The sequence below is a fragment of the Grammomys surdaster genome, unplaced genomic scaffold (assembly GCF_004785775.1).
Source record: "Grammomys surdaster isolate TR1022 unplaced genomic scaffold, NIH_TR_1.0 169, whole genome shotgun sequence".
NCBI classification, from domain to species: Eukaryota; Metazoa; Chordata; class Mammalia; order Rodentia; family Muridae; genus Grammomys; species Grammomys surdaster.
Window position 1 is genome coordinate 2,279,523 of NW_021604617.1, and position 25,754 is coordinate 2,305,276.

The following is a 25,754-nucleotide window of genomic DNA, read 5'->3' on the forward strand; positions in this document are numbered from 1 at the left end:
AATACATTGAACAACAAATGCCTCCTACAATCTTGGGCATTTGGACACTTGCATACCAGTTGTTGGCACAGTTTGGGAAACATTTTATTGTCTAGCCTTGGTGTCAGAAGTCCATTACTAGGGCTGTCCTTGAGATGAAAAAGCCTAGGCTTTATTTGATCCTTCTGCTTCCTATTGACTTTTAGGATATGATGCTTTCCGGTGTCTGCTTGTGCCTTCTAGATTCCAGCTAGCTGCCATGCCCTTCTCCAGCACCATGGGTCCTCATCCCTCCAATAATAAGCCAGATAAGCTTTTTGTTTTCCTTAAAATTTCACGTTTATGAACTCTTATCATGAAAAACAGAATAGTAACCAATACACACACCCTTAGCAAAGAGGACTGTTTCTCATCTCCACCCCATCTATGTTGCCCAGAATTAAAGGCAAGTTCATTGCTGTCACACAGTCATACTTTGACCAAACCTCTCCCACACACCCCCTCCAGAGAAACAATGGGCCTTGCAAGTAGCCTCAATTCCAGATCCCATCCTCTGTCTTGTAGCATAGGTCTCATATGAACCAAGCCTGCTTTCTGGTGGCATAGGACTTCCTCTTCTATAAGAAACCAGGAAGTCCATGGAGACCTCTTTTGTGTGATGAGAATAAAATTGTCTGCTTCAGACTGCCACAGAGGGGCCATCATTCCCTTTGCCTGGAAGGAGGACCTCTCCTAGCATCACTGTCCCTTTATCGCCCTCATCTTTACACACAAAAGAAACAAACTCACATAGCAAGGAGAGATACAAGAATCAGTGGAAAAGTTAAACTCTGAATAATAACACTAGGCAACAGATTCTAAAAGAACCAATGGATCAACATAATCTTGTAGCAAGGGAAATTCACAGATGGATTCAGCAATCTAAAGATCTAACAGAAATCATCCATAAATATTCCAGTAGTTCATAAACCTGAGGAAAGGGGCACTTTCAAATGCTTCAAAAAACAAGAGTTACCCTTACTCTCTAATCAAGTAAAGACACCTTGAGAGGAGCCAAGTATCTGGCAATGTCTTTGAGTACCAGGATGAGAAAATCCTGAATGAGAATACTAGATACTTTACTTCACAGCCAATAACACATTAAAGAAGACCATTCTTCATGATTAAGATGCCTTCACTAGGTACGTAAAGATCATTCCACGTGCACAAATTGGAAAATTGTCAAGGAGAATAATAGGGAGGATTGTCAGCAATAAAAGAGAATGAAATGCCATTGTCAAGGACAAACATGGACCTATAGAAAGTTTTGCTACAGCCAGACCATTCTGCAAACACAATTATCATTTTTGTCTACCAGAGGTCATATTTAGGCATGGGGATGAATTTTTGTATAGGAGGAAATGTTGGTCACATGAAATGGATCATGAAATAAAATAAAGCAGGTGAATATGACTTCGGTCCACTTCAGGCAGGAAATCATGGTCAAATTCCCTAGTCTGTACATGCATACCAGACCAGTTTAAAATAAACAAGAACAAAGCCAACATTCACAAAGCAATGAGTCTCAATCAATGAAGGAATAGACTGAATGGAAAGTCTCAGTCAATGAAGAAATAGAAAACACAGGCAAACTTAAAAAACAAAATTGCCAAAAATTCAGCCAATAAATGTCAATCATCAAAAGCCAAATTTAAAACCTGGAAAATTAACTCACTATGTCCAGGTCTAACAGGTTGGGAAAGCTCAAGTCTATGAGAAGCACTTGAGAAGAATTGCCCATCCACCAAGCAACTGTTTTCCTGTAGTATAAGGACAAAACCCAGCTCACAGTAGGACCTTTAATGAACTGGTACCTATCATGTAGCACAATGACTTCCTACCATGTCAATGCATGGACCAATCAAGGCTTAGCAAAACTTAGTGGGTTTTTTCATTTATTTATATATTCATTTATTTATTAACCTTATATCCTGATCGCAGCCCCCCTCTGGGACTCTCCCTTATTTTCCCCACCCATTCTTCTCTGAGAAGGGGGAGGCATCCCTCCTCGCCCATATTACCCAACGCTGGCACATCAAGTCACTACAGGACTAGGGGCATCTTATCCCACTGAGGCCAGACAAGGCAGCTCAGCTAAGGTAACAGGAACCGCAGGTAAGCAACAGATTTAGGGACGGCTGCCACTCCAGTTTTGGGGGGTCCCACGTGAAGACCAAGCTACAGTGCTAAGAGGAAAGTTCATAGCACTTAAGTGTCTTCGTAAAGAAATTGGAGAGATCTCGTATTAGCAACTTAACCGCACACCTGAAAGCTCTAGAACAAAAAGAAGCAAACACACCAAGAAGAGTGATTGCAGGAATAATCAAACTCATGGCTGAAATCAATCAATTACAAACAAAGAAAACAATACAAAGAATCAATGAAACTAAAAACTGGCTCTTTGAGAAAATCAGTAAGATAGACAAACCCTTAGCCAGATTAACTAAAAGGCAAACAGATAGTACCCATATTAACAAAACCAGAAATGAAAAGGGGACACAGAACAGACACCAGGGAAAGCCAAAGCCTTTACTCCACAAAATTGGAAAATCTAAATGAAACGGTTGATTTTTAGACAGACACTTACCAATGTTAAATAAAGATCAGGTAAACTATCTAAATAGAACCTATAACCCCTAAGGAAATAGAAGCAGTCATTAAAAATCTCCCAACCTGGGCTGGAGAGATGGCTCAGTGGTTAAGAGCACTGACTGCTCTTCCAGATGGTCCTGAGTTCAATTCCCAACATCCACATGGTGGCTTACAATCATCTGTAATGGGATCTGATGCCCTCTTCTTGTGTGTCTGAAGAGAGCAACATTTATTTTACTCATATAAAATAAATAAATTTAAAAAAAAAAGATCTCCCAACCAAAAAAAAATAAAAACATCCCAGATTGTTTTAGTGAAGGATTCTACCAGATTTTCAAAGAGGAGCTAATACCAATATTCCTCAAACTATTTCACAAAATAGAATCAGAAAGAAGATTGCCAAACTCATTCTATGAGGCCACAGTAATACAGGAGGTGAAAATGATAAACTTATATTGGGTGTATATATGACAATATGTACATGCAGGTTCAGGAGATGAGAGTTCTACATTTTGATCTGAAGACAGTCAGAAAGAGACTGTCTTCAGTGGCATCTATTGAGCCTCGGAGCCCTAAAAGCCTGTCTAAATAGTGACACATTCCAACAAGGCCATACCTCCTAATAGTGCCCCATCCCATAGCCCAAGCATATTCAAACTTGCCACAGGCAGTAAATTCAATTAAATATTTACATTCTTGGCGCTAGGCTGAGAGATTCAGCCCTTTAAAATAGAAGTATACAGCAAGGATTCTGAGGTTTAATAAGTTCATTTCTAAAACACGCAAACTAAAGCTACAAGCAATCTGAAAAGTATGGCGTTCCTGTATTTTGTTTGTTTACTGTTCACTTATGTAGGTTCTCCATAGCTTGGGATTGCTGAGCAAAGGAAAGGACTGAGCCAATATAAATGAATATCAAAACATCTTGATACTTTGTCGAATTTTGGTTCTAACAAATTCCTTAGAATTTTTGGTCACCAAGTTTCTAACATTTGAATGCTGTCAAATTAATGCATAGCAAACGGCAATGGTAACCAAAAAAGAATCTTTTTTGCTTATTTTTGTATGTATGTATGTATGTATGTATGTATGTATGTATGTGTTCTGTCTGATCATGTATGCCACATGCCATACACAGTTATACACAGGTGCCCATGAAGAGAGCATCAGGTCTTCTGGAGCTGGAGTTAGAGGTGGTTGTAAGCTGCCTGACATGAGTGCTAAGAACTGAACTCAGGTCCTCTGCAGGAGCAACAAGAGCTTTTAACATCTGGATCATATCCACATTTCCAAATGAATCTTTCTTTAATGAAATATTTTTTAATGCCAGCACTTGGGAGGCAGAGGCAAACATTTCTCTGTGAGTTCCTGGTCATCCTGGTTTACAAAACAAGTTCCAGGACAGCCAAGGATACCCAGTGAGACTCTATCTAAAAAAAAAAAAAAGTATTTAAACAAAGTATTAGAATAATTACATTTTAAGCCTTGCATGATGATGCATGACCATAATGCCATCACTAAAGAGGTGGGGACAGAAATATCACGAGTTTGAAGTCTGATCAGGCTGTATAAAAAGCCTGCCTTAACCCATTTTTTTGAATGCCAAATAAACAGATCAAAAAATATTTTTTAATAGATAGGCATGGGGTCTGGGCCCGAGCATAGAGCAGGTTGCAGGCAGCAGCTCAGCACCCAAACCCAGAAAACCGAGAGAAAGAGGGACTCCCAGGAGCTTTAACTCAGGCAGCATCCCAGGTAAAAATTGAATCACCCGTGATGTCTGCTGTTAGAAGTTCTAATCCAGATGCTGGCCTCCAAACTTACACTACTCAGACCTTTGAAGGGCCACTGACAAGAACATCAAACAGCTAGAGATTGGCATCACTAATCTGAAGAAATCCCTCGTTTCGCTGTCTGAAGAGACCTCCTAAAATCGCAAAGATCCTTATTGGACTTGATTTACTCTATTACAATAGAAAAGGCTGTGTACAGCTCTTGACTGTGTACAGCTCTTAAAGAAGAAGGTCGCCTTTACATAGACAAGACAAGGAGGGTTAAAGAGCATGAAATAGGTAGTGAAGGCCCTAAGAAAAATCAGAGAGAGAAAGAGACAGATGAAGGTTGGTACAAGAATTGGTTTTCAGCCTCTCCAAGGTTGTCAACCCTATTTCCTCCCATCTTGGGACCATTATTTGGGTTCTTTTTGCTTTTTTTCTGCTGGTCCCTGGCTCTCAAATAGGCAGACTAACTCTGTGATACAACAGATAAATAATTTGGTAGAAAAACCTACTCAGATACATTATCATAAGTTAGCTATGGAGGACCACAAGACTCAAGATGAGGTTATTACTTTATACAGGGTGTTTCCAAACCCATCTCCACCCAACCTGAAAGGGGGGACTTCTGCCCCTAGACCAAGCAGAGAGGGGCCACCCAGAACCCCCTCTGACAGGTGATCTGAATTCTTGCTTTGGCTGCGAGGCTAAGTAAATAAAAGATAAAAATATCTCTCTGGGTTCCCTGAGGGACAAGCCTGACTGCATAGGGGTTGATGTCAAAAGTATCCCCTCTCCAGGAAAAAGACATCGGGACAGGTATGGCCCTCATGCCTCACTGGACAACGACAGGGGGACTGGAGTCATTCAAGGTCCCCTTCAAATACTGGAGGTCAGGCCTCTATCCTTTTTATATTCACCTTCTTGCTCAAGACATCTGCCAAGGATATGACTTATGAAGCAATTAACTGTCCAGGCTTCAAATTTCTTGTTGTGGGATTACATGCTGTCATCTTTCCCTTCCCTTCGTGTGTGTGTGTGTGTGTGTGTGTGTGTGTGTGCCCTAAGACACATTAAGTACACTGACTGACCTGTGATCATGCTGAACTTTTCTCAGTATGCCTAAACCCAATTCCTTGACTATTCTTATGAACTGATAAAGAAGTTTAGATTGTTTCCCAGAAAACACTTTATAAAACGGATCCCAGCCCTGGGCAGCATTAACCTCTTAATCTCTCCTGTACAACTCAACCCTCTAATTCAGTCATTGCTGTACTAGAATGACTGTTCTGGAGATACGACTGCACCCAGTTGTAAATCTCTTCAGCAAATGCATGGGGCAGGATCCAGCTGTCACTTGGAGTTTCTTCCTTGAGTCCGCCAAGCCCATCAGCAGAACTCTCCTGTGTGTTGAACCCGGATAGCCCAGTCTCTCCTATCTGTCCTTTCCCTGAGCCAAGCGCAGACCTGAGCTTGCTGGATGGACGTTTGCCACACGGGCGCGCCCTTGAGCACAAGAGCTGCGCGACCTTGGGCGCACTGACAAGCTAAGCCAGGATCTGTTTTGATCTTTCGCGCTCCTACTCAGGCTTGACTCAAACTCGTCATTCTCCTGCCTCAGTCTTCCCAGAGCACGGCTCTCAAGCCTGCGTCGACACCCCAGACCTAACAGGAAGTTAGGACGGCACTCAGACAAGACCCAATCTCAAAGCTGCAACGCAACTCGGCCTCGGGAAGGCAGGCGCCGAGAAAAGGCCTCAATTCCAGCGTGACTCCACCCCTCTCTACCACACCCCAGCCACAGCGGCGCATGCGCCGATACGTCACATGATGCCACTCCCGGAACCCGGCGCTGGGTTTACGGAGGCGGGCGGGCCGAAGTGTCACGTGACGACCTCCGGCCAGCCAATGGATAATCGCAACGCAGGATTTCGAATGTGGTGGCGGTAGCTGAGGGTTACATGGCGGAGCGGGAGGCTGCATCAGCTCGCCCGGACGTGAGCGGCCGAGGTACGGAGCGGTACGGGCCGCAGGACTGGAGGTATCCGACGGGACGACGCGTTCTGCAAGCACCCTGAAATTGTAAGAGCTTTTGCTGTAACCTATTTTTGCTCAGCCATAGTAACAAAAGCTTTTTAGATATGACTTTGCTTTTAAAGTATCCAATAGGGGCGGGGGAGGGTCTGTGGATGGCTGACACATTATTGCCTAGCAGGCTCAAGGCCAGGTTTCCATCCCATTGTGCTCGCGCACACACACAGGCTGTAATCAACTTTAACTTCATCATTGTTCTGCATGTCATTCAGATGTCTCCAGTGCAAACTCTTAAAACTTGATGGTACTAGTTGGCTGTCTTACACAACCCACCCGTTCTTTTAAAAAGTAGTTGCATTTGTTCTGTTGAACTCCCCGCTCCAGTCTATCATATGTACATTGGTAAAAATAAATGGTTAGATAAGATATACAGTTCCTATTTAAGGCTTCATTATGCGTGGAGGAAAATAAGTCCTGGTGAAAATACTCAAGAAAAGATTCAAGAACTAAGAGGAGATGAATCAAGATAGTTCTTGTGGTGAAAATTATATGCACACATTGTGGTTGGCAACAATTTATAATTTTGAGACCTGAAAGTCTATGTTGCTTGAAGCACACTACTGTTTTTGACATGAATACATGTTTTCTCAGCTCCAAAATTACTAGAGAAAAGCTGCCAAACAGAAACCCAGATATATATATATATATATATATTGCTTCTGAACTAATACTGTAATCCTAAACACTAAAAGTTGACTATAAACATTGTAAGAAAAGTAAGCCTATTTATGTCGCATACATTTGTCTACTCAGCTACTCAGAAGGCTGAGGTAGGAGGGACATCAGAGCTCTTAAGTTCAAAACTAGACTGGGTAACAGCAATATCCTATCCAAAAATAAGTTCCCATAGAGCCTAGAATGTTGTACACTGCCAATGAGTATTTACAATAAAATGAATAATTGATACTTTCTGGAATTAATACTTTCCTATGAAATAGTAGAAGATAAGATTATGGCAAAATCATGAATGACATTTTATAGGATTTTTTTTCTTATGATGGCTTGATTCTAACATCTTTTTTTGTTGTTTTGTTTTGTTTTAGATGAGTTTTACTATGTAGCCCAAGCTTGAGTCTATGTTCCACCTGCTTTAGCCTTTTTAGTAGCTTGGATTATTCTACAACACCTGATTATTAATATTTCTAAACTGAAAAATCGAAGTTACTGCCTTTTTTGAAGTGAGTTTTGAAGTGAGTCATAATCCCTTCCTTTTGAACAACTTGTGTTTTCTTTCTCAAATTTTGTATTTGAAAATATCTGAGAAGTGTTCATCGTTTTGTTTTGTTTTGTTTTTTTAATTCAAAGACAAAGATGGTTAAGGAAAGGTGTCAGAAAAGGTCCTTTCAAGATACTCTTGAAGACATCAAGAAGCGAATGAAAGAAAAAAGGAATAAAAACTTGGCGGAGATTGGCAAACGCAAGTCCTTTATTGTTGCACCATGCCAAGTACCCAGTAAGAGATTTCTGTGTTGACTTCTTATAGCATTTTTGGTTTGTAAGTGTGGCATTTGTATGTGTAGTATACATTCTTCTTTGTGGGTGGAGTGGGGTTGGGTGTTGCTGCAGCAGAAGTTCTGGAGCCCTGCTATTAATCTCTGTCCTGTTCCCCTGCAAAGGGTCTCTCACTGAACATGGAACTAGCCTGGCAGCCTGTCTACACACTTTCAACACCTTACCTTCCCTCTCCCGACAGAGTAGATAGAGTTACCAGTGTATAGGGCCACACTTGGCTCTTTAGGGGATTTGAACTGTGGGCCTCATTGATTTCTTAGCAAGCACTCCTACCCATTAAGAGATGTCTCTAGCACCGGGCAGTGGTGGTGCATGCCTTTAATCCCAGCACTTGGGAGGCAGAGGCAGGCGGATTTCTGAGTTCGAGGCCAGCCTGGTCTACAGAGTGAGTTCCAGGACAGCCAGGACTACACAGAGAAACCCTGTCTCGAAAAACCTAACCAAAAAAAAAAAAAAAGAGAGAGAGAGAGATGTCTCTAGCCCCTGATTGATCTTCTAGGTTGAGGCTTAATAACTGAAATTTTTATCTCATAGCTAACACTTCTACACTGCTGAAATATTACCAAGACAACAACAGGTTGTTAGTTTTGGCTTTGCAAAATGAAAAATCCAAAGTGAGAGAAGCACAGGATATCATCCTACAGCTGAGAAGAGAATGCTACTACCTTACATGTCAGCTATATACACTGAAAGAGAAGCTAACTTCCCGACAAAGTGAAGAAACCCCTCAGGTATATTCAGTACAAAACTTTTCTGTGTAGTTTTGCTATATGCAGTGCAGCTTTGTAAAACTATTTAGATATGGAAAGTATTCTAAGTGATCTTTGGAGAGTCACTTTTGAAAAAAATATTTCATTATATTCATTTACTCTGTGTGTGTGTTTTGTATGGAGTTCAGAGGATAACTGAAATAAGGTGTTATATAGAAATAAGTAACATACATACATGTACCCTCACATACAATATGTATATAGACAGTATAGAAGACAGTTCTTTCTAGAAGGTGCTATTTCTTCCTGAGTGTCATGCATACCTGCAGTTTTGTGATTCCAGAACTCAGAATGCTAACGCAGAAAGACCCAAGTTATAGGCCAACCTGAGCTGCACAGTGAGACCTCGTCTCTTTTAAAGATTTTATTTATTTTATATATATAAATACACTGTACCTGTCTTCAGACACACCAGAAGAGGGCATCAGATCACATTACAGATGGTTGTAAGCTACCATATGGTTGCTGGGAATTGAACTCAGGACCTCTGGAAGAACAGTCAGTGCTCTTTACCGCTGAACCATCTCTTCAGCCCTAGAAGAGATTTTTAAAGCCTATGTATGATTTCATGACTTTTCTCTTAAGATTTCAGTTACTCTTTAAAGATTGATTTCCTTCAACATTTAATCTTTTTCCCCCCCTTATTCAGTCAGTTAATCTCCCAGGAGCTTTTCCAGGTTTTAAACAATTCCTCATTTTTACAGTTTTTAATCATATGTGTGTATGTGTGCATCTGAGTATATGCATGTGAGTGTGTATGTACATGGAGGCCAGAGATGTTGGGTCCTCCCTGAACTGGAGTTACAGGCATTTTTGAGTCACTTGAAATAGGTGCTGGAAACTAGACTTGGCTTCTTCCAAAGAGCTGTTCACACTCTTTAACTGCTGAACCATACCTCCAGTCCCTACTTCCCAGAGTTTTGACTGAAATTAGAAGAACCAATATTCAGTGACTACTTAATGACATAAGCCTCAAAACAGTAGGAGAAAAAAAATTATTCTAGCGCCTTTAATGCCATCTGTTGATGGTTTTCAGTAAAGTATATTGTTTCTAGTTAGTTGCTGATATATACTTAGCATTTAAAATAAGGTGCTTCGATTTATTTTTCTATCATACATGTATGTGATCACTTGTTCTGAACTATCCTATGCTTGTACTTCAGTGTTCAAGGTTGACTTTTTCAGTAGCAGAGAGCTTAATGGTTTTTTGTTTGTTTCTGACAGGGTGTCAAATACGTAGGCCAGGCTGGCCCCCAAACACAGAGTGTCTACCTGCTTCAGCCATTTAAGTGCTAGGTTTAAAGTGCCACCCTGAGCGGGTTAAGATGTTTTAGTGTAAGGTTTTCTTGGGCTGGGTCTGTAGCTCAGAGGTGGAATACTTGTCTAGAACGCATAAGGTCCTGAGTTCATTCATCCCCAATGCTACAAAAGTAATTGGGGGGTGGGGAGGGAGTGAAGATTTGGAACTGGAGACATCATTGGGTAAAGGTGTTTGCCACCCGTTTATACAAGCCTAATGACCTGAGTCCAGTCACTGGGACTCCACGTGGTGGAAAGAGAGAACTGACCCCTGTACCCCCCTCCCCAACCCCCCCCCCCCAAAAAAAAGTTGTCCTCTGATATCCATACATGCCTCCACATGCTTTCCCACCAAATTAGTAAATAATGTTTTAATATGTGTAGACAAAGAAGGGAAGTTTTTTAAACATGTTTCTTTTGCACTAATATTTTCTAGTAGTTCCTGTGTTTTACAGTACATCTTTATATTTTAAATGTGGTATATTTATATTATATTTAAGAGATGTAGTGTCTGTAGAAACTCTTGCCTTCAAGATGAAACCACTGTTGGTCAGGTTTCCATCCGTTTTTTTTTTTTTTCTTTGTTTCTCCCCCACAACACAACTTTAAAAAGAAAAATGGGGAAAGAAAAAAAAGGGGAGGGTGGCCAAGCATGGTGTTCACACCTTTTTAATCCCTGCGTTGGAGAAACAGAGGCATTCAGATCTCTGTAAGTGCCAAGGCCAGCCTGGTCTACATAGGGAGTTTAGTTTTAGACAGCCAGGTCTGTATAGTAAAACTCTGCCTCATTTAAACCATGTGCATAGCTTCTGTCCTTACTATACTCTGTTGCTATGTGTCGAGATCACCAAAACTTGTGTGCTGCCAAGTTTGGCTTGCTCTTGTTTCTTAACCTTGTAGTGATATGCAGTCTCTCTACTTAAAAATATTGATCCGTTAATTTTCTTGCCATCAGACTTGCCCTGCGTTCTTGATGTTCTATGTTAGTTGTGTTGGCAGCTTCCTTATTTGTAAATGTTTGTTGCCCCCAACACATGTTAAATCCTACCACGTTTATATAATTGACTTCTGGAGACAATCAAATTCATATATCAAAGCCTAAACACAGATGCAAATGTATACACTCGGGGCTACTACCTGATTTTAGAAAGTATCTCAAACAGACTTTATATGAAGCACTCTGCTTTCCAGTTCTCAAGAATGCTGTGCACTTCTGCCTTTCTCCTTGTTTGGTTGGTTGTTGTTGAAGCTTGGCATGTCTCTCTATATAGCCTGGGCTAGCCCAGAGCTCAGTCTGAAGCCCAGTTAGCCTTACATTGATATTCCTTCCTACCTCAGCATCAGAGTGCTAAGATTAAGCTGTGCCCAGTTCTTCCTCCTTAACGGCTACTCATCTCAGTGAAGTCACCTGCTCACTCGCTTGGACCATCACCCAATCTACATTCAGTCCTTGCATGTGGTTGGAATTCTTTTTTTCCAAGTATTGGCATCTACTAAATGTTGAGAATGATGGAACCCTTGACAAAAACTCCTTGATAAGGTGCTTAACTCTTGAGTATGTCACAGACCCCTCGGGTTATGCATTTTTTTTTTTTTATTAATGTCACATCCACAGGCTTTACCACTAGAGCCCTAGCTCCAGTCCTACCTAGTCTCCTATCTTCATTTGCTATGTTGACCTCTTAGCTCGTTCTACCCTGGGTCCTCTTTGAGCCATGCTTCATGTGGGCCAGACTGGCCTTTTGAAAACTGATCATTTTACTGCCTTACTTAATATTTAAATGAGTTTCCATCACACTTAAACTAACCTTCCTATCACAGTTATAGCTCTTGGGGCTCTTTGCTAGCTGGCTAGTTCTCAGTTTCTGTGTTGTAGCCACATCGGCCTATTTTCTTACCAGGACATTTCCTGTTTCACAACTTTGGTATTTGCCATTTTCACTGCTTTTTCTTCCTCCTGCTCTTCAACAGCTGATTAGTTCTTATATTTTACGTCAGCATCCCTGTGTAATAGAGCTCTCAACTTTAGTTGTTCTCGATTCACTCTGGTGTTACCTTCATTGCACTTTTCACTGTGTAAAAGTCAGACATGTGTCTCTTTTCATTGGAAGGAGAGACACATGTGCTACAGCAAGCATGTGACAGTTAGAAGACTACTTCCGGGTGTTGATTCTTTCCTTCCACAATGGGTTCCACAGATCCAACTCATCATGAGGCTTGTGTGACGAGTGATCTTACCTGTGACCTATCTTGCTGAATCGTTTTTAAAATTTCTTTTTATACACTAGACTGTAAGCTTTAAGAGGAAGAGTGTGGTGTACAGTGAAATCTAAGCTTTAAGAGGCAGAGTGCAGTGTTTCAGCTGTTGGAATCCTAGGTCCTGAAACTACATCTCAGTGCTGTAGACTGTCAGCAGATGTGTTTGTTCATTCAACAATACATTCATAATGCAAAATGCATGTGTATACTACATAGCAGTACATACTTATAATGCTGGGGTATTTTGTTTTTGTTTTAATATATTAACAGGACTGGAAAGGACATCCCTCAGAAGTGGTCTCCAGCAGTGACAGTACGACCAGGGACTTGTCTGTGAAGACCTTACAGTTAGTGCCAACTTCATTATTGTTTCTATTAATACTGATCCATTTGTAAAAGGAAACTGACATCATTTGTGTCTACATTCTGAGGCTTTTTCTACTGGGAGTATACTTAAGAGAATTTGTTACTAAAATACTATTGTATATAGAAAATCAGAGCTATCTTTTTCTTTTGTTTAGTTGCTTTAATGACTAAAAGTTAGAAACTTTCCGAGGCTTTTAACTGTTTTCTTTCAGTCGAGTTTTTCTGCATGTCATATTTTCATTGTAGGAGGGAGTATTTTATGTTCTTATATGAACTATGGAGATTTAATTATATATATGAAAATACCCATCTCTTTTTATCAAACATCTTTTCATGCAATATATTTTGATCATTTACCCTCCCCCCAACTCCTAGATCCTCTCTGCCCAACCAACTTTATTTTCATTCTCTCAAGAGAGAGGAAAAAAAAAAACACAAAAATGAAAATCAGAGCAAACAAGCAAAAGACCAATAAGATAAGGGGGGGCGGAGCCAAAAACAGAACAAAAAATCTACTGAGTCTTCTGTGTTTGCCACCACTCCTGGGCATAGGGCCTGCCCTCGAGTAAAATTAATATACCTAGTACAACTTGATTGGAGAAAACTGATTTTTCTCTTTGCCAGCATGAAATATCCAGCTCTTAACTAGACTGCTCAGTGAGTCTGACTAACAAATATAGCCGTAGATACAAAACTTCAGATAAAATACAGAACATCACACTGGGTATGTAACCCCAATGTTTAGGAGACTGATACAGGAGGACATTCAAAGATAGCCTGGGCTACATGGCTAAACCTTGACTTGAAACATAAAAACTAGGAAAACTACAAAATATGGCTTCACTCTGCATAGACCTCAGCCTTGGCGGTGCTGCCCATGTGCTGTGTGTGTTGCAGGGTGTGTGGCCCTTGGCATGTGCCACTGTGCCAGGGGCCACTCCCTCCCGAGCTGTGAGGACAGACAGTGCTTCCAGATCTTGGCATATAGTCCCAAGAGTGAGTGTCACAGACAGTGCTTTTAGACCTGTAAAGTTTGCACCTTTCTTTTTTTTTTTTTTTTTTTTTTTTTTGTTTCTCTAGACAGGGTGTCTCTGTGTAGCCTTGGCTGTCCTGGAACTCACTCTGTAGACCAGGCTGGCCTCAAACTCAGAAATCTGCCTGCCTCTGCCTCCCAAGTGCTGGGATTACAGGCACACGCCACCACCGCCTGGCAGTCTGCACCTTTCTTACAGAAGAAGGCGTAAATACTGTTTCCAGCCCCACAGGTCACTACTAAACTTTTGTCCTTTTTAAACTGTTGGATTTTAAGATCTGACAAATGAAGTTAGATGAAACAAGGTATCAGTTTTTTATTAAATTTCAAGATAACTAGTTGTTCCTTGTACTTTATTACCAAACCTATATTTTAATTTTCATAGCATAAAGTAGAAATTTTTTACAAAGAATAAAGTTACAGATTATCAGTAACAGGTTTTAAGTGGAAGAAAACTTGGTTCATGAATCAAAAAAGAGTGGAAGTTTTAAAGAAAACAAAGGAGACTAAGCAGTTTCAGAAGACTCTGTAGTTGACACCATTAAAGCATATACCGCATGAGAGCCTCACTAGCGATGCAGGTCCTAAAGAGATGAAAGACTGTTCCTACTGTGGCAGGAGATTAGATCATGTCACATTCTCAGAAGGAACTGTCTACTTTGATTTTGTTTCTTCCAGTGAAAGTTGATAGTAGTTGAGAAAAGATACTAGGCCTCATGTAAGCAACATCAGTGTTTTGGGGGTTTCTAGGATAGGAAGCAAGGTATGGAGACTTGGACTAGAATTTTGAAATGATACAGCAAGCTTATAGCTGGAGAAAGTGCTAAATTTATTTTGACATAATGGCTAAGATATCTGTTTTTCATTGTTATTCTTTAAGGCAAATTTCTCTTGAAGAAACTGACTGTCCATACCAAACCACAGGTAAGTCAGGTAGAAATCTAAAAATACTGATCATTGTGAACAAGTAACCTGACAAAGTTTTTCATGTTCTTTCTTCTTTTTATCTTTTAAGTTTGTTTATCTGTTATTCTGCTCAAAGTAACTATCTTTTTTTTGTTTTGTTTTGTTTTGTTTTGTTTTTGTTTTTCAAGACAGGGTTTCTCTGTGTAGCCCTGGCTGTCCTGGAACTCACTCTGTAGACCAGGCTGGCCTCAAACTCAGAAATCCACCTGCCTCTGCCTCCCAAGTGCTCGGATTAAAGGTGTGCGCCACCACTGCCTGGCTAAGTAACTTTATCTTATGTGGACTGATATAAAATTAAAATAGTCCATCCAAGGTATGAGTAGGGGCTTGTACCTGTAATCCTAGCATTCAGGAGGGTGAATGTCTTAGTTACTACTGCCATGATGAAACACCATAACTAAAAGCAGCTTGGTAAGGGTTTTTTGTTTTGTTTTGTTTTGGTCTTGGTTTTGTTCACTCACAGTTCCATATAACAGTTCAGCATCAAGTCAGGAACTCAAACACGGTAGGAACCTAGAGGACTAGAGACAGGAGCTACTGGGGGAGTATTGCTTACTGGCCTGCTCCTCATAGCTTTCTCAGCCTACTTTCTTAAAGAACCCAAGACTACCGACCCCAGGATGGCACCACACACAGTGGACTGGGTCCTTGCACATCAATCACTAATTAAGAAAACACCCCTACACTAGATCTCATGGAGGCATTTTTTTTTTTTAATTGTAACTTCCTTCTCTCAGATGACAAGCTTGTGTCAAGTTGACATAAAGCTAGCTAGCACAGTACAACAGTAGGCTTAAGAGTTCTAGGCCTTCTGAGTACACAGTTGAGACCCTGTCATAACAAACAACACCAACACATCTGTTCATTGTACCAAGTCTATGAGAATAAATTGTGGTTGTATCTGTAGCTGTAACCAACTGCTATCTGCTGTAGCATTTTACATAAATTGACTTAGTTAATCCTATTGCAGTCTAGGAATATAATCTCCTTTCTGTAGCCTCAGGGAAATAAAACATCTCATCAGAAGGAATGGAGAGGATACCACTTTGTACTAAGCTTCACAACATGGATGAAATTTGAGTAAGCTAAGCCAGATGAGAAAGACCTAATCAGCAATTATCCAAATCTTAATCACTTTGAAAAACTAATTAAGCTTCGGTATATTTACCTACTTCGGACTTTTAAAGTTTTCCTCTGTGTTCACAGATTAAACAGAAAGGCTTTTTCTATAAACCTTTGAACCACAAGCATGTAAAACCCCTCTTAAAATGTATATATAATGAGTATTTATTTGCTTATGTTGGGGCATTGTTTTGTTCTTTGAGACAGGGTCTCACTATGTAGATCTGGCCTTGAACTCGAAAGTTGTCCTCACTCTTCTAAGTATTGATATTAAAGGCTAGCACCAGACTTCAATTCTTGTTTTATTTTGAGACAGTGTCTCTCTCATTCTGTGGCCCAAGCAGTCCTAGAGCTGTGTAGCACAAGCCGGATTTCTTTATCTGCATCTGTCTTCCAAGTATGAGTTAGACACATCTGGACTTTTTATTCCAACAGTATTTTTAAGTGCTGATGTAAGCTGTCGTTGTTCAGCTGGTGTTGTTTTTATGTTCAAGTAAATATGAGGAGTAAATAGATGGTGATGTTGAGCTGTCTAGGTTTTAATTTACTTATAGTAAGTACAGAGGAACTATTGAATAACTGCTGCAACTTTGAATTCTCATATTCTTGGAATGTAAATTTCTGAAGCATAACACTTTTTTTTTTTTTCATTTGTTTTTTAAATGTCCAGAACCAAGTCCTACTGTTACTCTAGAGACACTAGGTTGCGACTTTGATTCAGATAAAGTGGAGTCTACTGATGCAGTCTTGCCTAGTACTGTATCTTTCCGTAACCGCTCAAGGAAAGATGTTAGTACTATAAGTCACTCCACTGCTTTGGAAGATTGTAAAGCCAGTCCAAGAGTGGGACAGTCCTTGGAAGTTAAAAGAAGTAGATGTGAAGACCTAACCATAACCCTGCACAGACTTGAAAATGTAGAACAAAATGTTTCTCTGTGGAACAAAGACCAAATTAACTTATGCTCTGGACTGATTAACACAGCAAAGATTACTAAGTCACAAGAAATCATTTTACCATCTAAACCTGAACAAATAGAAAGTAAGCATAAATGTCCACGAAAAAGAAGAGCAGAGCAAAGAGGAACCAACCAGAGATGCAAATCAAAATTCTCATTGAGGAGTAAGGGCAACAAAGGCAAAGATAAGCAGGCTTTACCCCCTACTACACTGGATAGGTGTATTGGTTCTAGTGATGCTTACGATTTCAATATAAAAGAGAGTGTTCACCACACCCCTTTCCGACAAAAAATGAGCATTGACTCCAATAGAGAAACCAACAGCAGCAACTCAGTCTTGGAATGCAGTACCTCTGAGGATGAGTCTGATGACCTCTACCTGCCTCCTTACAAGCACTTGCAAGACTACACAGAGTCAGACAGACCAGTTACCAGGCCTCCGTCTAAAAGAGGACTTAAGTACCCAGATGAAAAAAAGACGGAGGAGGTGCTGCCATCTACAACTCCTACTGGTAAGCAGCGTGCTTATTTGCCTGTGTTTTGAATGTTTCTGCTAAATGGTTGCCCCTGATGTGGGTGTAATCTTAGATACTGTACCTACCATCTGTTACTCTGGAGGAGGTTAGAGACTTCCCATCTGTCTCTCTGTAGGGGTAGTTACAGCCTGATTAAATAGTAGGGGGCGGAAAATGGAAACATGGCTGTGTTGTTCCAACCTACATCAAATGTAAATCTTACATGATTATTACTTCCCTCAGACTGATTCCTGTCCGTAAAGGAGACTTCTGAGTAGTATGAGGAGAAGACAGGGTATTTGTGATTGGTTTGAGTTCAAAGACATTTACACTCATGATCACCTAGAAAATGAAAAACCTCATTTGAATGGACTTATATATTTGATTTAACAGGAACCATAACTTGTTTTTCTAGTTGGTGAGTTTATGAGAGAGCAAGGAGTTCCTGTCTCATCTGACTGCTGAAAATTTTGACTGAGAAACTCTTCCTTTTCTATTATCTATTATCCTATTTCTATTATCAAAGTGGTTCAGTGTTAGTCATCCGCCTGCACCTACTCACAAAAACTCTCCTTTGGGAGTCTTGATTCCCGGGCATGCTGTCAAGTCCTATCATCTTCAAAATGTTGTCACATTGTAACAGTTCAGTCAACCTTCTCAGTTTGTTTAACCAGGATATTAAAACCTGAAACAATGAATCAACTTTTCCTAGTTGATCAGCTGGATAGTGTAGCTTGCAAGATTCCGTTTTTTAAACAATATACCATGGATATTCTTCCTTCCACTTTCAGTAGCTGTTTCTCTTTTTCTTAATAAATCTGTTTGCTCTGCTTTAAATAAAAACGCTATGATAATAGAATATATTGAAGCGAATTGGCAAACTTGATAATTATTGAAGTTGAGTAACATAGGCCTTCATTGAACTACTGTTACTTTTTGTGTTCTTTTGAAAAGAACAAAACACTGAAGTAGTTTGACCCCAGACTTCTAGCATTACCTGAAAACAGCCACAAACATAGGTTCCATCCTATCTCTTGAATTAGAATTTGTGTAGCTTTACAAGTTTTCCTGTGGTTATAAATACTTACAGTTTATGAATTCTAGAATACAGCAGCTGGTCTAATCCTGTCATTGGAGGTACTCTATGCAATTAATACTGGAATTGTATTTATTTTGGGGGACGAGAAGACAGGCTGAAACTTAGATACTCTGTAGTCTGTGGATGCTTAGCTTAAAATCATTTCACAGTTATAATTTTTCTGGTTTTTCTTTTTTAGTCCATTGGAGATTTCCTTACAGTGTTCTCACTATGCATAGGGTACCTGCCTCCCAATATAGATGTAGCTCTGAGATAGGAGACCGTGATGTTTATGATTTAAGAGGCAACTGGATATCAGGGATAGAGGAACCTGGATGTTTATTGTAGGAGAGACACCTATTTCTCAGAGATGGAAGGAACTTGATGTTTATTGTGGGAGAGACATCTTGATCTCAGGGATAGAAGGACCCAGGCACTTATGGTGGGAGAGACATCTGAATTTTGTTAACCTTAGCACCAACAGGAACACATTTTATCCTGGTCTTCATGGACTGATTGAGAGTTCTTGTGTGTTTAATGGAACGAAGTGAAGGACATTTGTGGTCAGTGGGCCTCCAACAGTGTTACAAACTTTAGTGTTGAATGAGACTGGTGCCTTGATGATTCTAAGTATTAAAGTGTCAATAAAAAACTAAATGCAATGTCATGCTTTAAACCAACTCATAACATCTAAGCTTTTGGGGAAGAATGTTGAGTTTTAGTAAAACATTCTGTTGTAGCTAGCGGTTCTTTATGTCTGTCATAATTTCTACATTATCTTAATTAAAAAGAAGAAAAAGCAATTGAAAGATTTTTAATCACTGACCATGAAGTGCTAGGTATTTTTTATGTTTATAGTATGTAACTGAGCATAGTTTTATTTCTGTGCTAGGTATTTTTTATGTTTATAGTATGTAACTGAGCATAGTTTTATCCACTGGTCCATATTCAATAAATACTGTATCGTAGGTAACCTACCTGAGACTCAAGAGTCACCTCATTGTAGCCTAAATGATGTCACCAATATCCTGCAGCGCCCTATAGTGAAAATCAGGAAGCTTTCTCTAGCTCCAAAACGACATGAAGACAGCCCAGCAGTGTCTATGTCTAAACGCAGGTGTAGCACCATCACAAGCTATAAAGAGCCAACACTCGCTTCGTAAGTATCATTGTGTGGACTCGTCTGTAATAACTCTTGTGGGAGCACTGAAGACAGAGCTTTGGTCATGAGTGGATAATATTTGAGCTGGTATATATTTAGAATAATCCTGTGCTGAGTTGAAACTCAGTATTTGTAATCATGCCTAAGATCTCGATATCTCTCTCCCTCCTTCCCTCTCTCTCTCTCTCTCTCTTTTCACTTTCAGGAAGCTAAGAAGAGGGGACCCTTTCACAGACTTGTGTTTCTTGAATTCTCCTATTTTCAAGCAGAAAAAAGGTATGAGACGTCCTAAAGGAAGAAAAAAGAAAGCATAACTCCTTTGATTGGATATTGTTGAAGGTGATTCTTCTCTTTTGCCTAATAGTGTTATGAGACAGTGCACAATGGGCAGAACCATCCCTTATGCTCTGAGTCAAAAGGGTCCCTTGGACCTATACTTTGTATGGATTACTCCCAACATCTAAAACTTCTCCACCGTCTTTATTTTTTCCTTAACTAGGAGAATTGCAGAGTAGAAAACTTGAAGCATACAAAACTTACATAGGATGTAGATCTTTCATAAACCCTTACCGGCACAGTAAGATATACCATAAGTGGGTGAGGATCCCTTCCGTCGTATTGATTCTTCCTGTAAAATGTGTATCGAGTCGTGATCAAGAGATTTAATGAATTGGGTTCTGGGACAAGGTAACTGTTGTGAAACTGTGAGTACAATGCTATTCCTCAGCAAAATAATTGCATGTCATGGACCTCCGGCTAGCCCTTCGTGTGATCTGTCTACAGTGTAAAAGTGTGAATAAAAGGGCTTCTGGTTTTGATCTATGAACAAAATGTAAGTATCCAGTTCAGAAAATTGAATTTCTACGTGTATATGTATGTCTTTAAAATTAAATCATTGTAGGTCCATTGTTAAAGATGAAGCCTGTGATGACCGCCACTGTGGTTTCCATCTGCTCCTAATGGTTAGGTAATCTTCATTAATCTTCCTTTCTGGCCATTACCACTCCCATCTTAGCGGGAACCTCTTTCCCCTTCCCTGCCAACGTTCCCCCCTTCTCTTCTCATTAGATTTGTCCTGTCAAGTTTTCCTACCTGCAGCCTCCAGGGCCAACATCAAGACATTTCAATATTCATTAAATCAGCAGTACATTTGCCTCATATGGGCAAGGCCCAGGGATAAATCCCCCTCAAACAGGAGATTTTTAAGGTATCAGAAGGGCCTTCTGGTGTTCATCTCAGAGTTTACCCACATCTGCATGACTTCCTACATTTACCATCAGACTGAGAGTGCTTCTCTGTCACTCATGAGCATCCCTCTCATCCATCGCAGCCTCACATTTTTAGCCACTGTTTACAGCGCTGAGGATAGGAGCCACAAGCCTGTGTGTGGTAGGAGCAGTCAGAGCAGTCCTCAGCCACTTCATTTATCATTTATCAATGTCATGGTACTTTGAAAGTAACCATTTTAGCTAAAAATAAATGCAATTAAAAGTCCAGTTTCCATCTCAGTGGGCCCCATGTAGCTGTGATTACTATAGTGCAGCCTACATAGAGATAGACTGCAACTGTGTAGGACAAGCTAAATTTAGTTGTTCTGTAGTTTAAAAGTAGAAAACAAATATTGGGATTAAATTTTGCTGCTTGGCTTGCAGAACCCCAGATGTTTATTTTCTGGACCTTTGTCAAAAAAGCTTTCCAAAGCCTGATAGGTACATACCTGTAATTTCAGCACCGTAGAGGCTGAGTCAGTAGGATCACATGTAGACTAGCTGTACTACTGGTCTCAAAAAGCAAAAATCCACTTCCTGCTACAGACACTTAAATGGCTACTTCATAGATCAGTGTGTCTAGTGTCACCGTGATGCTCACTCACTCCATGCCAGTCACTTATCTTAAAGCTGGTGCTAGACCTTTAGTCTTCTTCGCCTTTCTGTATTCTTGCTGTAGGGTTTACTCATGGGCTATTAAGGGGTTTGTGTCAACATTTTTATAAAATCCATATTGTATTATATATGTTGTACGTATCATTTATAATTGACTTAAGAATTTGAGACTTCCCTGGTTGGTAGATAGTTATTTCTGTGGTTGTATAATATCATATAAATAAACCAGAATTAATGGCCTCTTTTGAGACATAGTCGGTTGCCACTTGTTATTTTAAAAGTTTCAACTGCAGTTAATATTCTGTAGTTCTCTGTGGCCTGCTATAAAGACCAGGCTCCTCAGCAGGGTGTTTCCTGATGTCCAGCCAGGTCCTCCAGCATTTGACAGGCTTACATGTTATCTCAATTCCCTGGTGTCTATTCCTTCTCTAGTAACAGTCTTAAAAGCTGGCATTTAACTGTTCTAGTTTGTTACAACATATAAGATATTAAGAGGAACAATTCTATAAGGAGATAAATGGAACAAACAAATAGAGTTAAATTGTATTTCAGCTTTACACTTCTAGAAAAGATGGAGAGCTATGGCTTAAAGGAAGATTCATTAGGTGTGCTACAGCCACATGACAGCACTCAATGGTCTGAGCATCAATCCTCTTCAGTAATTGGTCAGTAAGGGGTATGCTCCAGAGATATAGAGCAGTAGAGCATGTGTGAGACCCTGAATACTGTACCAAAAAGTAAAACAAACATGGAGATGAATATGTGTAATTTATAAATAAACTGAGACCTAGAGAATAGTGGGAGACAGTAAGCGGTGGGACTCAAGCCAGTGAGATGGCTCAGTGATAGGATTTGCCAGCAAAACTGATGACAGGACATACAGTGGAAGCAGAGAACCAACTCCACGAAGTTGTCCTCTGGCACACACAAAATAAATACTAAAAACAAAACAAAAAAACTTGACAAGAAGGCAGGCTTGGTGGTTCGGTTCAGGTCTTAATTCCAGTAGGCAAAAGCATGAGCAGGGGATCTAAGTTATAGACCAGTCTATACCATGTAATGCAGTGCTGTCTCAAAGAAAGATAAATATTGCTACCCATGGATGTGCCAGATCCAAAGAATACAAATGCCATGGTTTGATGAAATGCAAGAACTGACTATGCTCATCTATGGACTAAAAAGAAGGGCCATAAGGGAATTTTCATCTCTCTCCTTTAGAGTCATCAATACTTGATCAGATGTAGCTCTCAAAAGTTATCAAAGCATTAAGTTAGTGAGATGGTATAGCAGGTGAAGGTGGCTTGCTCCCAAACTCGATGATTTGAGTTTGATCTTCTAGAGTAGTGATTCTCACTTTATGCTGTGACCCTTCATTACAGTTCCTCATGTTGTTTTTGTACTTCATAGTTGTAATTTTGCTGCTGTTGTGAATCATAACGTAAACATGTATATTTTCCAATGGCATTTGGAGGTCACAACACTCAGGTTGAGAACCACTGCATGAGCAGCTTCCATTTAAGGCTTCAAGAAGAACCTCAAGAGTAAGAATGTGAGATGGCCACCAAAGGGGATGTGTGACAGGGGACAAATAAAATGACAGTTGTTAAATCACAATGCAGACTGCTTAACTTTGTCCCAGAGAGAGCTGCAAGGAGGGTTGGCCTGATTCAGTCTGTAAGATCTGGCCAAAAGGAGTGAATTCATGTCTTAACATACAGTTCACCCTGAGGAACCATGAGTTTATAAGACTTACTGAGCATGCGTAAGGGGTTAAGGGCCAAGAGTGAGTCTCTAAAGCAGGTGCACTGAGGTCTGCACTCATCATGGATCACGGCTGCATAAACGAAGGCCTTTCCATTAGCTTTCTCAGCCTATATAAGCTAGCACCTCACAGAGACACTTCCTACAAAGGCACAGATCCTGGGAGAGAAGCTGAGGACCCATGACTCCTTTAGCATCCACACCTATGAAGGATTGTCATCTATCAACAAACCCATGTAATGTACTCTTTGAAGCATGCAACAGCTAATCTGACAAAGATGGCAGCTGTCTTACTCTGATAAAATGGACTTCCGTGATTACATTAAAGTCAACTTCCTTTGTAGTTTGTAGATACTATCTCCTCTATGCATCCTTTTGTTTGTGTTGTTGGCTCCTTCCTGCAGAGATAATCTGGAAACCTTCACCTGCCCTTTGTTCTAGTTCCCTCTCTGTGCTGTGATAACACACCGTGACAAAAGCTTGTTAGGAGAGCAAGTTTATTCAGCTTACCATTCCAGGTTATAGTCCATCACCAAGAGGAAGTCAAGAGAGAAACCCAAGCAGCTAGTAACATCATATCCATAGTTGAGAGCAAAGAAAAATGAGTGAACCCATGTTACCTGCTTCTTGTTGCCCAGTACTCCACCTTCTCTATCCTAGACCATTCAGGGTTCAACCTATAAACTAGTACTGCCCATGATGGCTAGCTGGGTCTTCCCCGCATCAAACAATTAAAACTACATCCTAACAGACCAACCTGGTCTAGAGGACTCCTCAGATAGGCCCTCAGATGATTGTAGTTAGTGGCAAGTTAAGACATGTAGAACTAAAGCATTGGTTCTGGGCTGAAGAGAAAGCTCACTGGCTGTTCTTCCACAGGATCCAGGTTCAACTCCCAGCACCAAGATAGAGGCTTATAGACATCTGTAATTCCAGTGCTAGGGGATTTGATGCCTTCCTTATCAACATGGGCACTACATCCATGTGGTTCAAAGACATATATGCAAGCCAGCCACACATAAAATCTCATTAAAAGATATAAAAGTATCACACTTTAAATTCAACTTTACCTCTTTATCCAACACAAACATGGCAAGTACTACCAGAAAGCTCTGAATCAAGAAGAGGCAATGATTCTGGTTACTTCTGCTACCATACGCCCCATCCCTCTGCACACAAATGCAAAATCATACAGTGCTTTCTTTTTGAAGCCACTGGGGTAGTACACGTCTATAATCGCAACATTTTAGAAGCTGAGGCAGGAGAATGAATTTTAGGACAAGTGAATTAATTCTCAACAATCTAAATATTCCGAGAGATAAAAATCATGTTCGGCCAATTCCCATACCGCAAATAAAAACTTGGACTGATTTCAGTATTCTAAAGTCAACAGATTCTTTTTCTCTTGGACATTTTCATTTGTCTTTCGGAGACTCTGGTTAGTTGTAGAGCTCAGAACAATACACAAAGACCAAGGCCTGCAACCAGTCTTAGAATTTCTTAAGTTAAAGGAAGTGCTGCTATTAAGAGTCTCGGCTTCTAAACAGTTATAGATTGTTAACCTGTCCACAGCACCTCAATCTAAGCATTTATGTGCTTAAATTCTGTAACTTGGAATGGGAAAAACCCAGTCATTTCACCCATAAATGTAGCCACTTTGGGTTGTTTGTTTTCTTTTTCTTTTGAAACAGGGTCTTTCCAAAACCCTAGGTGTCCTAGAACTCTATCTAGACCAGGCTGTCTCACAATTAAAGAAATCTGCCTCCCAAGCACTGAGACTAAAGGCCTGTACCATCACACCTGGCTACATGTAGATATTTAAATTATTGTCTGTAATGAAAAGTTGAGGTGGGGGCTTAAGATTGTTCAGCCAGCAAAGGCAACTTGCTGCCAAGTCTGACAGCCAGAGTTCACAGCCCAGAACTGATCCTCACTTACATAGAAAGTAAATAACCTTGAGGGGATGATTCATATGATAAAGTACTTGCCATGAAAATGACAAGGAGATAAGTTGGAATTCCCCCACCTCACCCCATGCTGGAAACGGGGGCAGTTAACTAGCTGAGCCTAGGTTTAGGGAGAGACCCTCCCTCAAAAGATGAGGTAAAGAGTGATAGCGGAAGACACACGCACACACACACGTGCACATTGAATAAATTCACAAAAATAGGTTTTTGGTTTTTTACTATAAATGTATAGGGTGGAAAAGTTAGCTCGTGTATAAGAGGACATCCAACATCTGTTTCCCCGACCCTGTAGCCTCATCCGTTTCTTACTTGGGAGAGACTCAACTAAGCATACTTACAGTTTGAACATGGGGCGACATAACCATCTGTACCTCTCCTCTCCCCTGTCACTGGTGAGAATGAACCCAGGGTTTTGAGCATGACAGGATTCATGCCCCTCTTCTACCTGTGGTCCCAGAAGCCTGCCTTTCACACCATTGTTTTTGATACTACATAAGACTTAAAGGGCAAAAGCCCTGCTTCTGGCTCAGGAAATCATAAAACATCACAGCTACTACTGGGTCCTCTTGCTCATGTCAGATATAACCGCTTGAGAGTTTCGAGGATGGAAGCTGTTTTAACAATCA

General features: G+C 40.4%; 1 protein-coding gene across 1 annotated transcript; it reads left to right on the plus strand.

The window, feature by feature from the left end:
• The first annotated feature begins 6,288 nt into the window (after positions 1-6,288).
• Positions 6,289-21,653, plus strand: Sgo1 (shugoshin 1). The gene is made up of 9 exons (XM_028766605.1): positions 6,289-6,395; positions 7,523-7,657; positions 7,785-7,932; positions 8,526-8,722; positions 12,590-12,666; positions 14,599-14,642; positions 16,477-17,274; positions 19,325-19,514; positions 19,723-21,653. Exons 3-9 carry the CDS (start codon positions 7,791-7,793, stop codon positions 19,829-19,831), a joined length of 1,557 nt encoding a protein of 518 aa, XP_028622438.1. The 5' UTR covers positions 6,289-6,395; positions 7,523-7,657; positions 7,785-7,790; the 3' UTR covers positions 19,832-21,653.
• The last annotated feature ends 4,101 nt before the right edge of the window (positions 21,654-25,754 follow it).

Excerpts from the sequence above, each read along its gene's own strand:
- Sgo1 (XM_028766605.1), top strand. The coding sequence starts at position 7,791 with ATGGTTAAGGAAAGGTGTCAGAAAAGGTCCTTTCAAGATACTCTTGAA. Across the intron at positions 17,275-19,324 it reads GCCATCTACAACTCCTACTG|GTAACCTACCTGAGACTCAA; the intron begins GTAAGCAGCGTG and ends ACTGTATCGTAG. Across the intron at positions 19,515-19,722 it reads AAAGAGCCAACACTCGCTTC|GAAGCTAAGAAGAGGGGACC; the intron begins GTAAGTATCATT and ends TTTCACTTTCAG.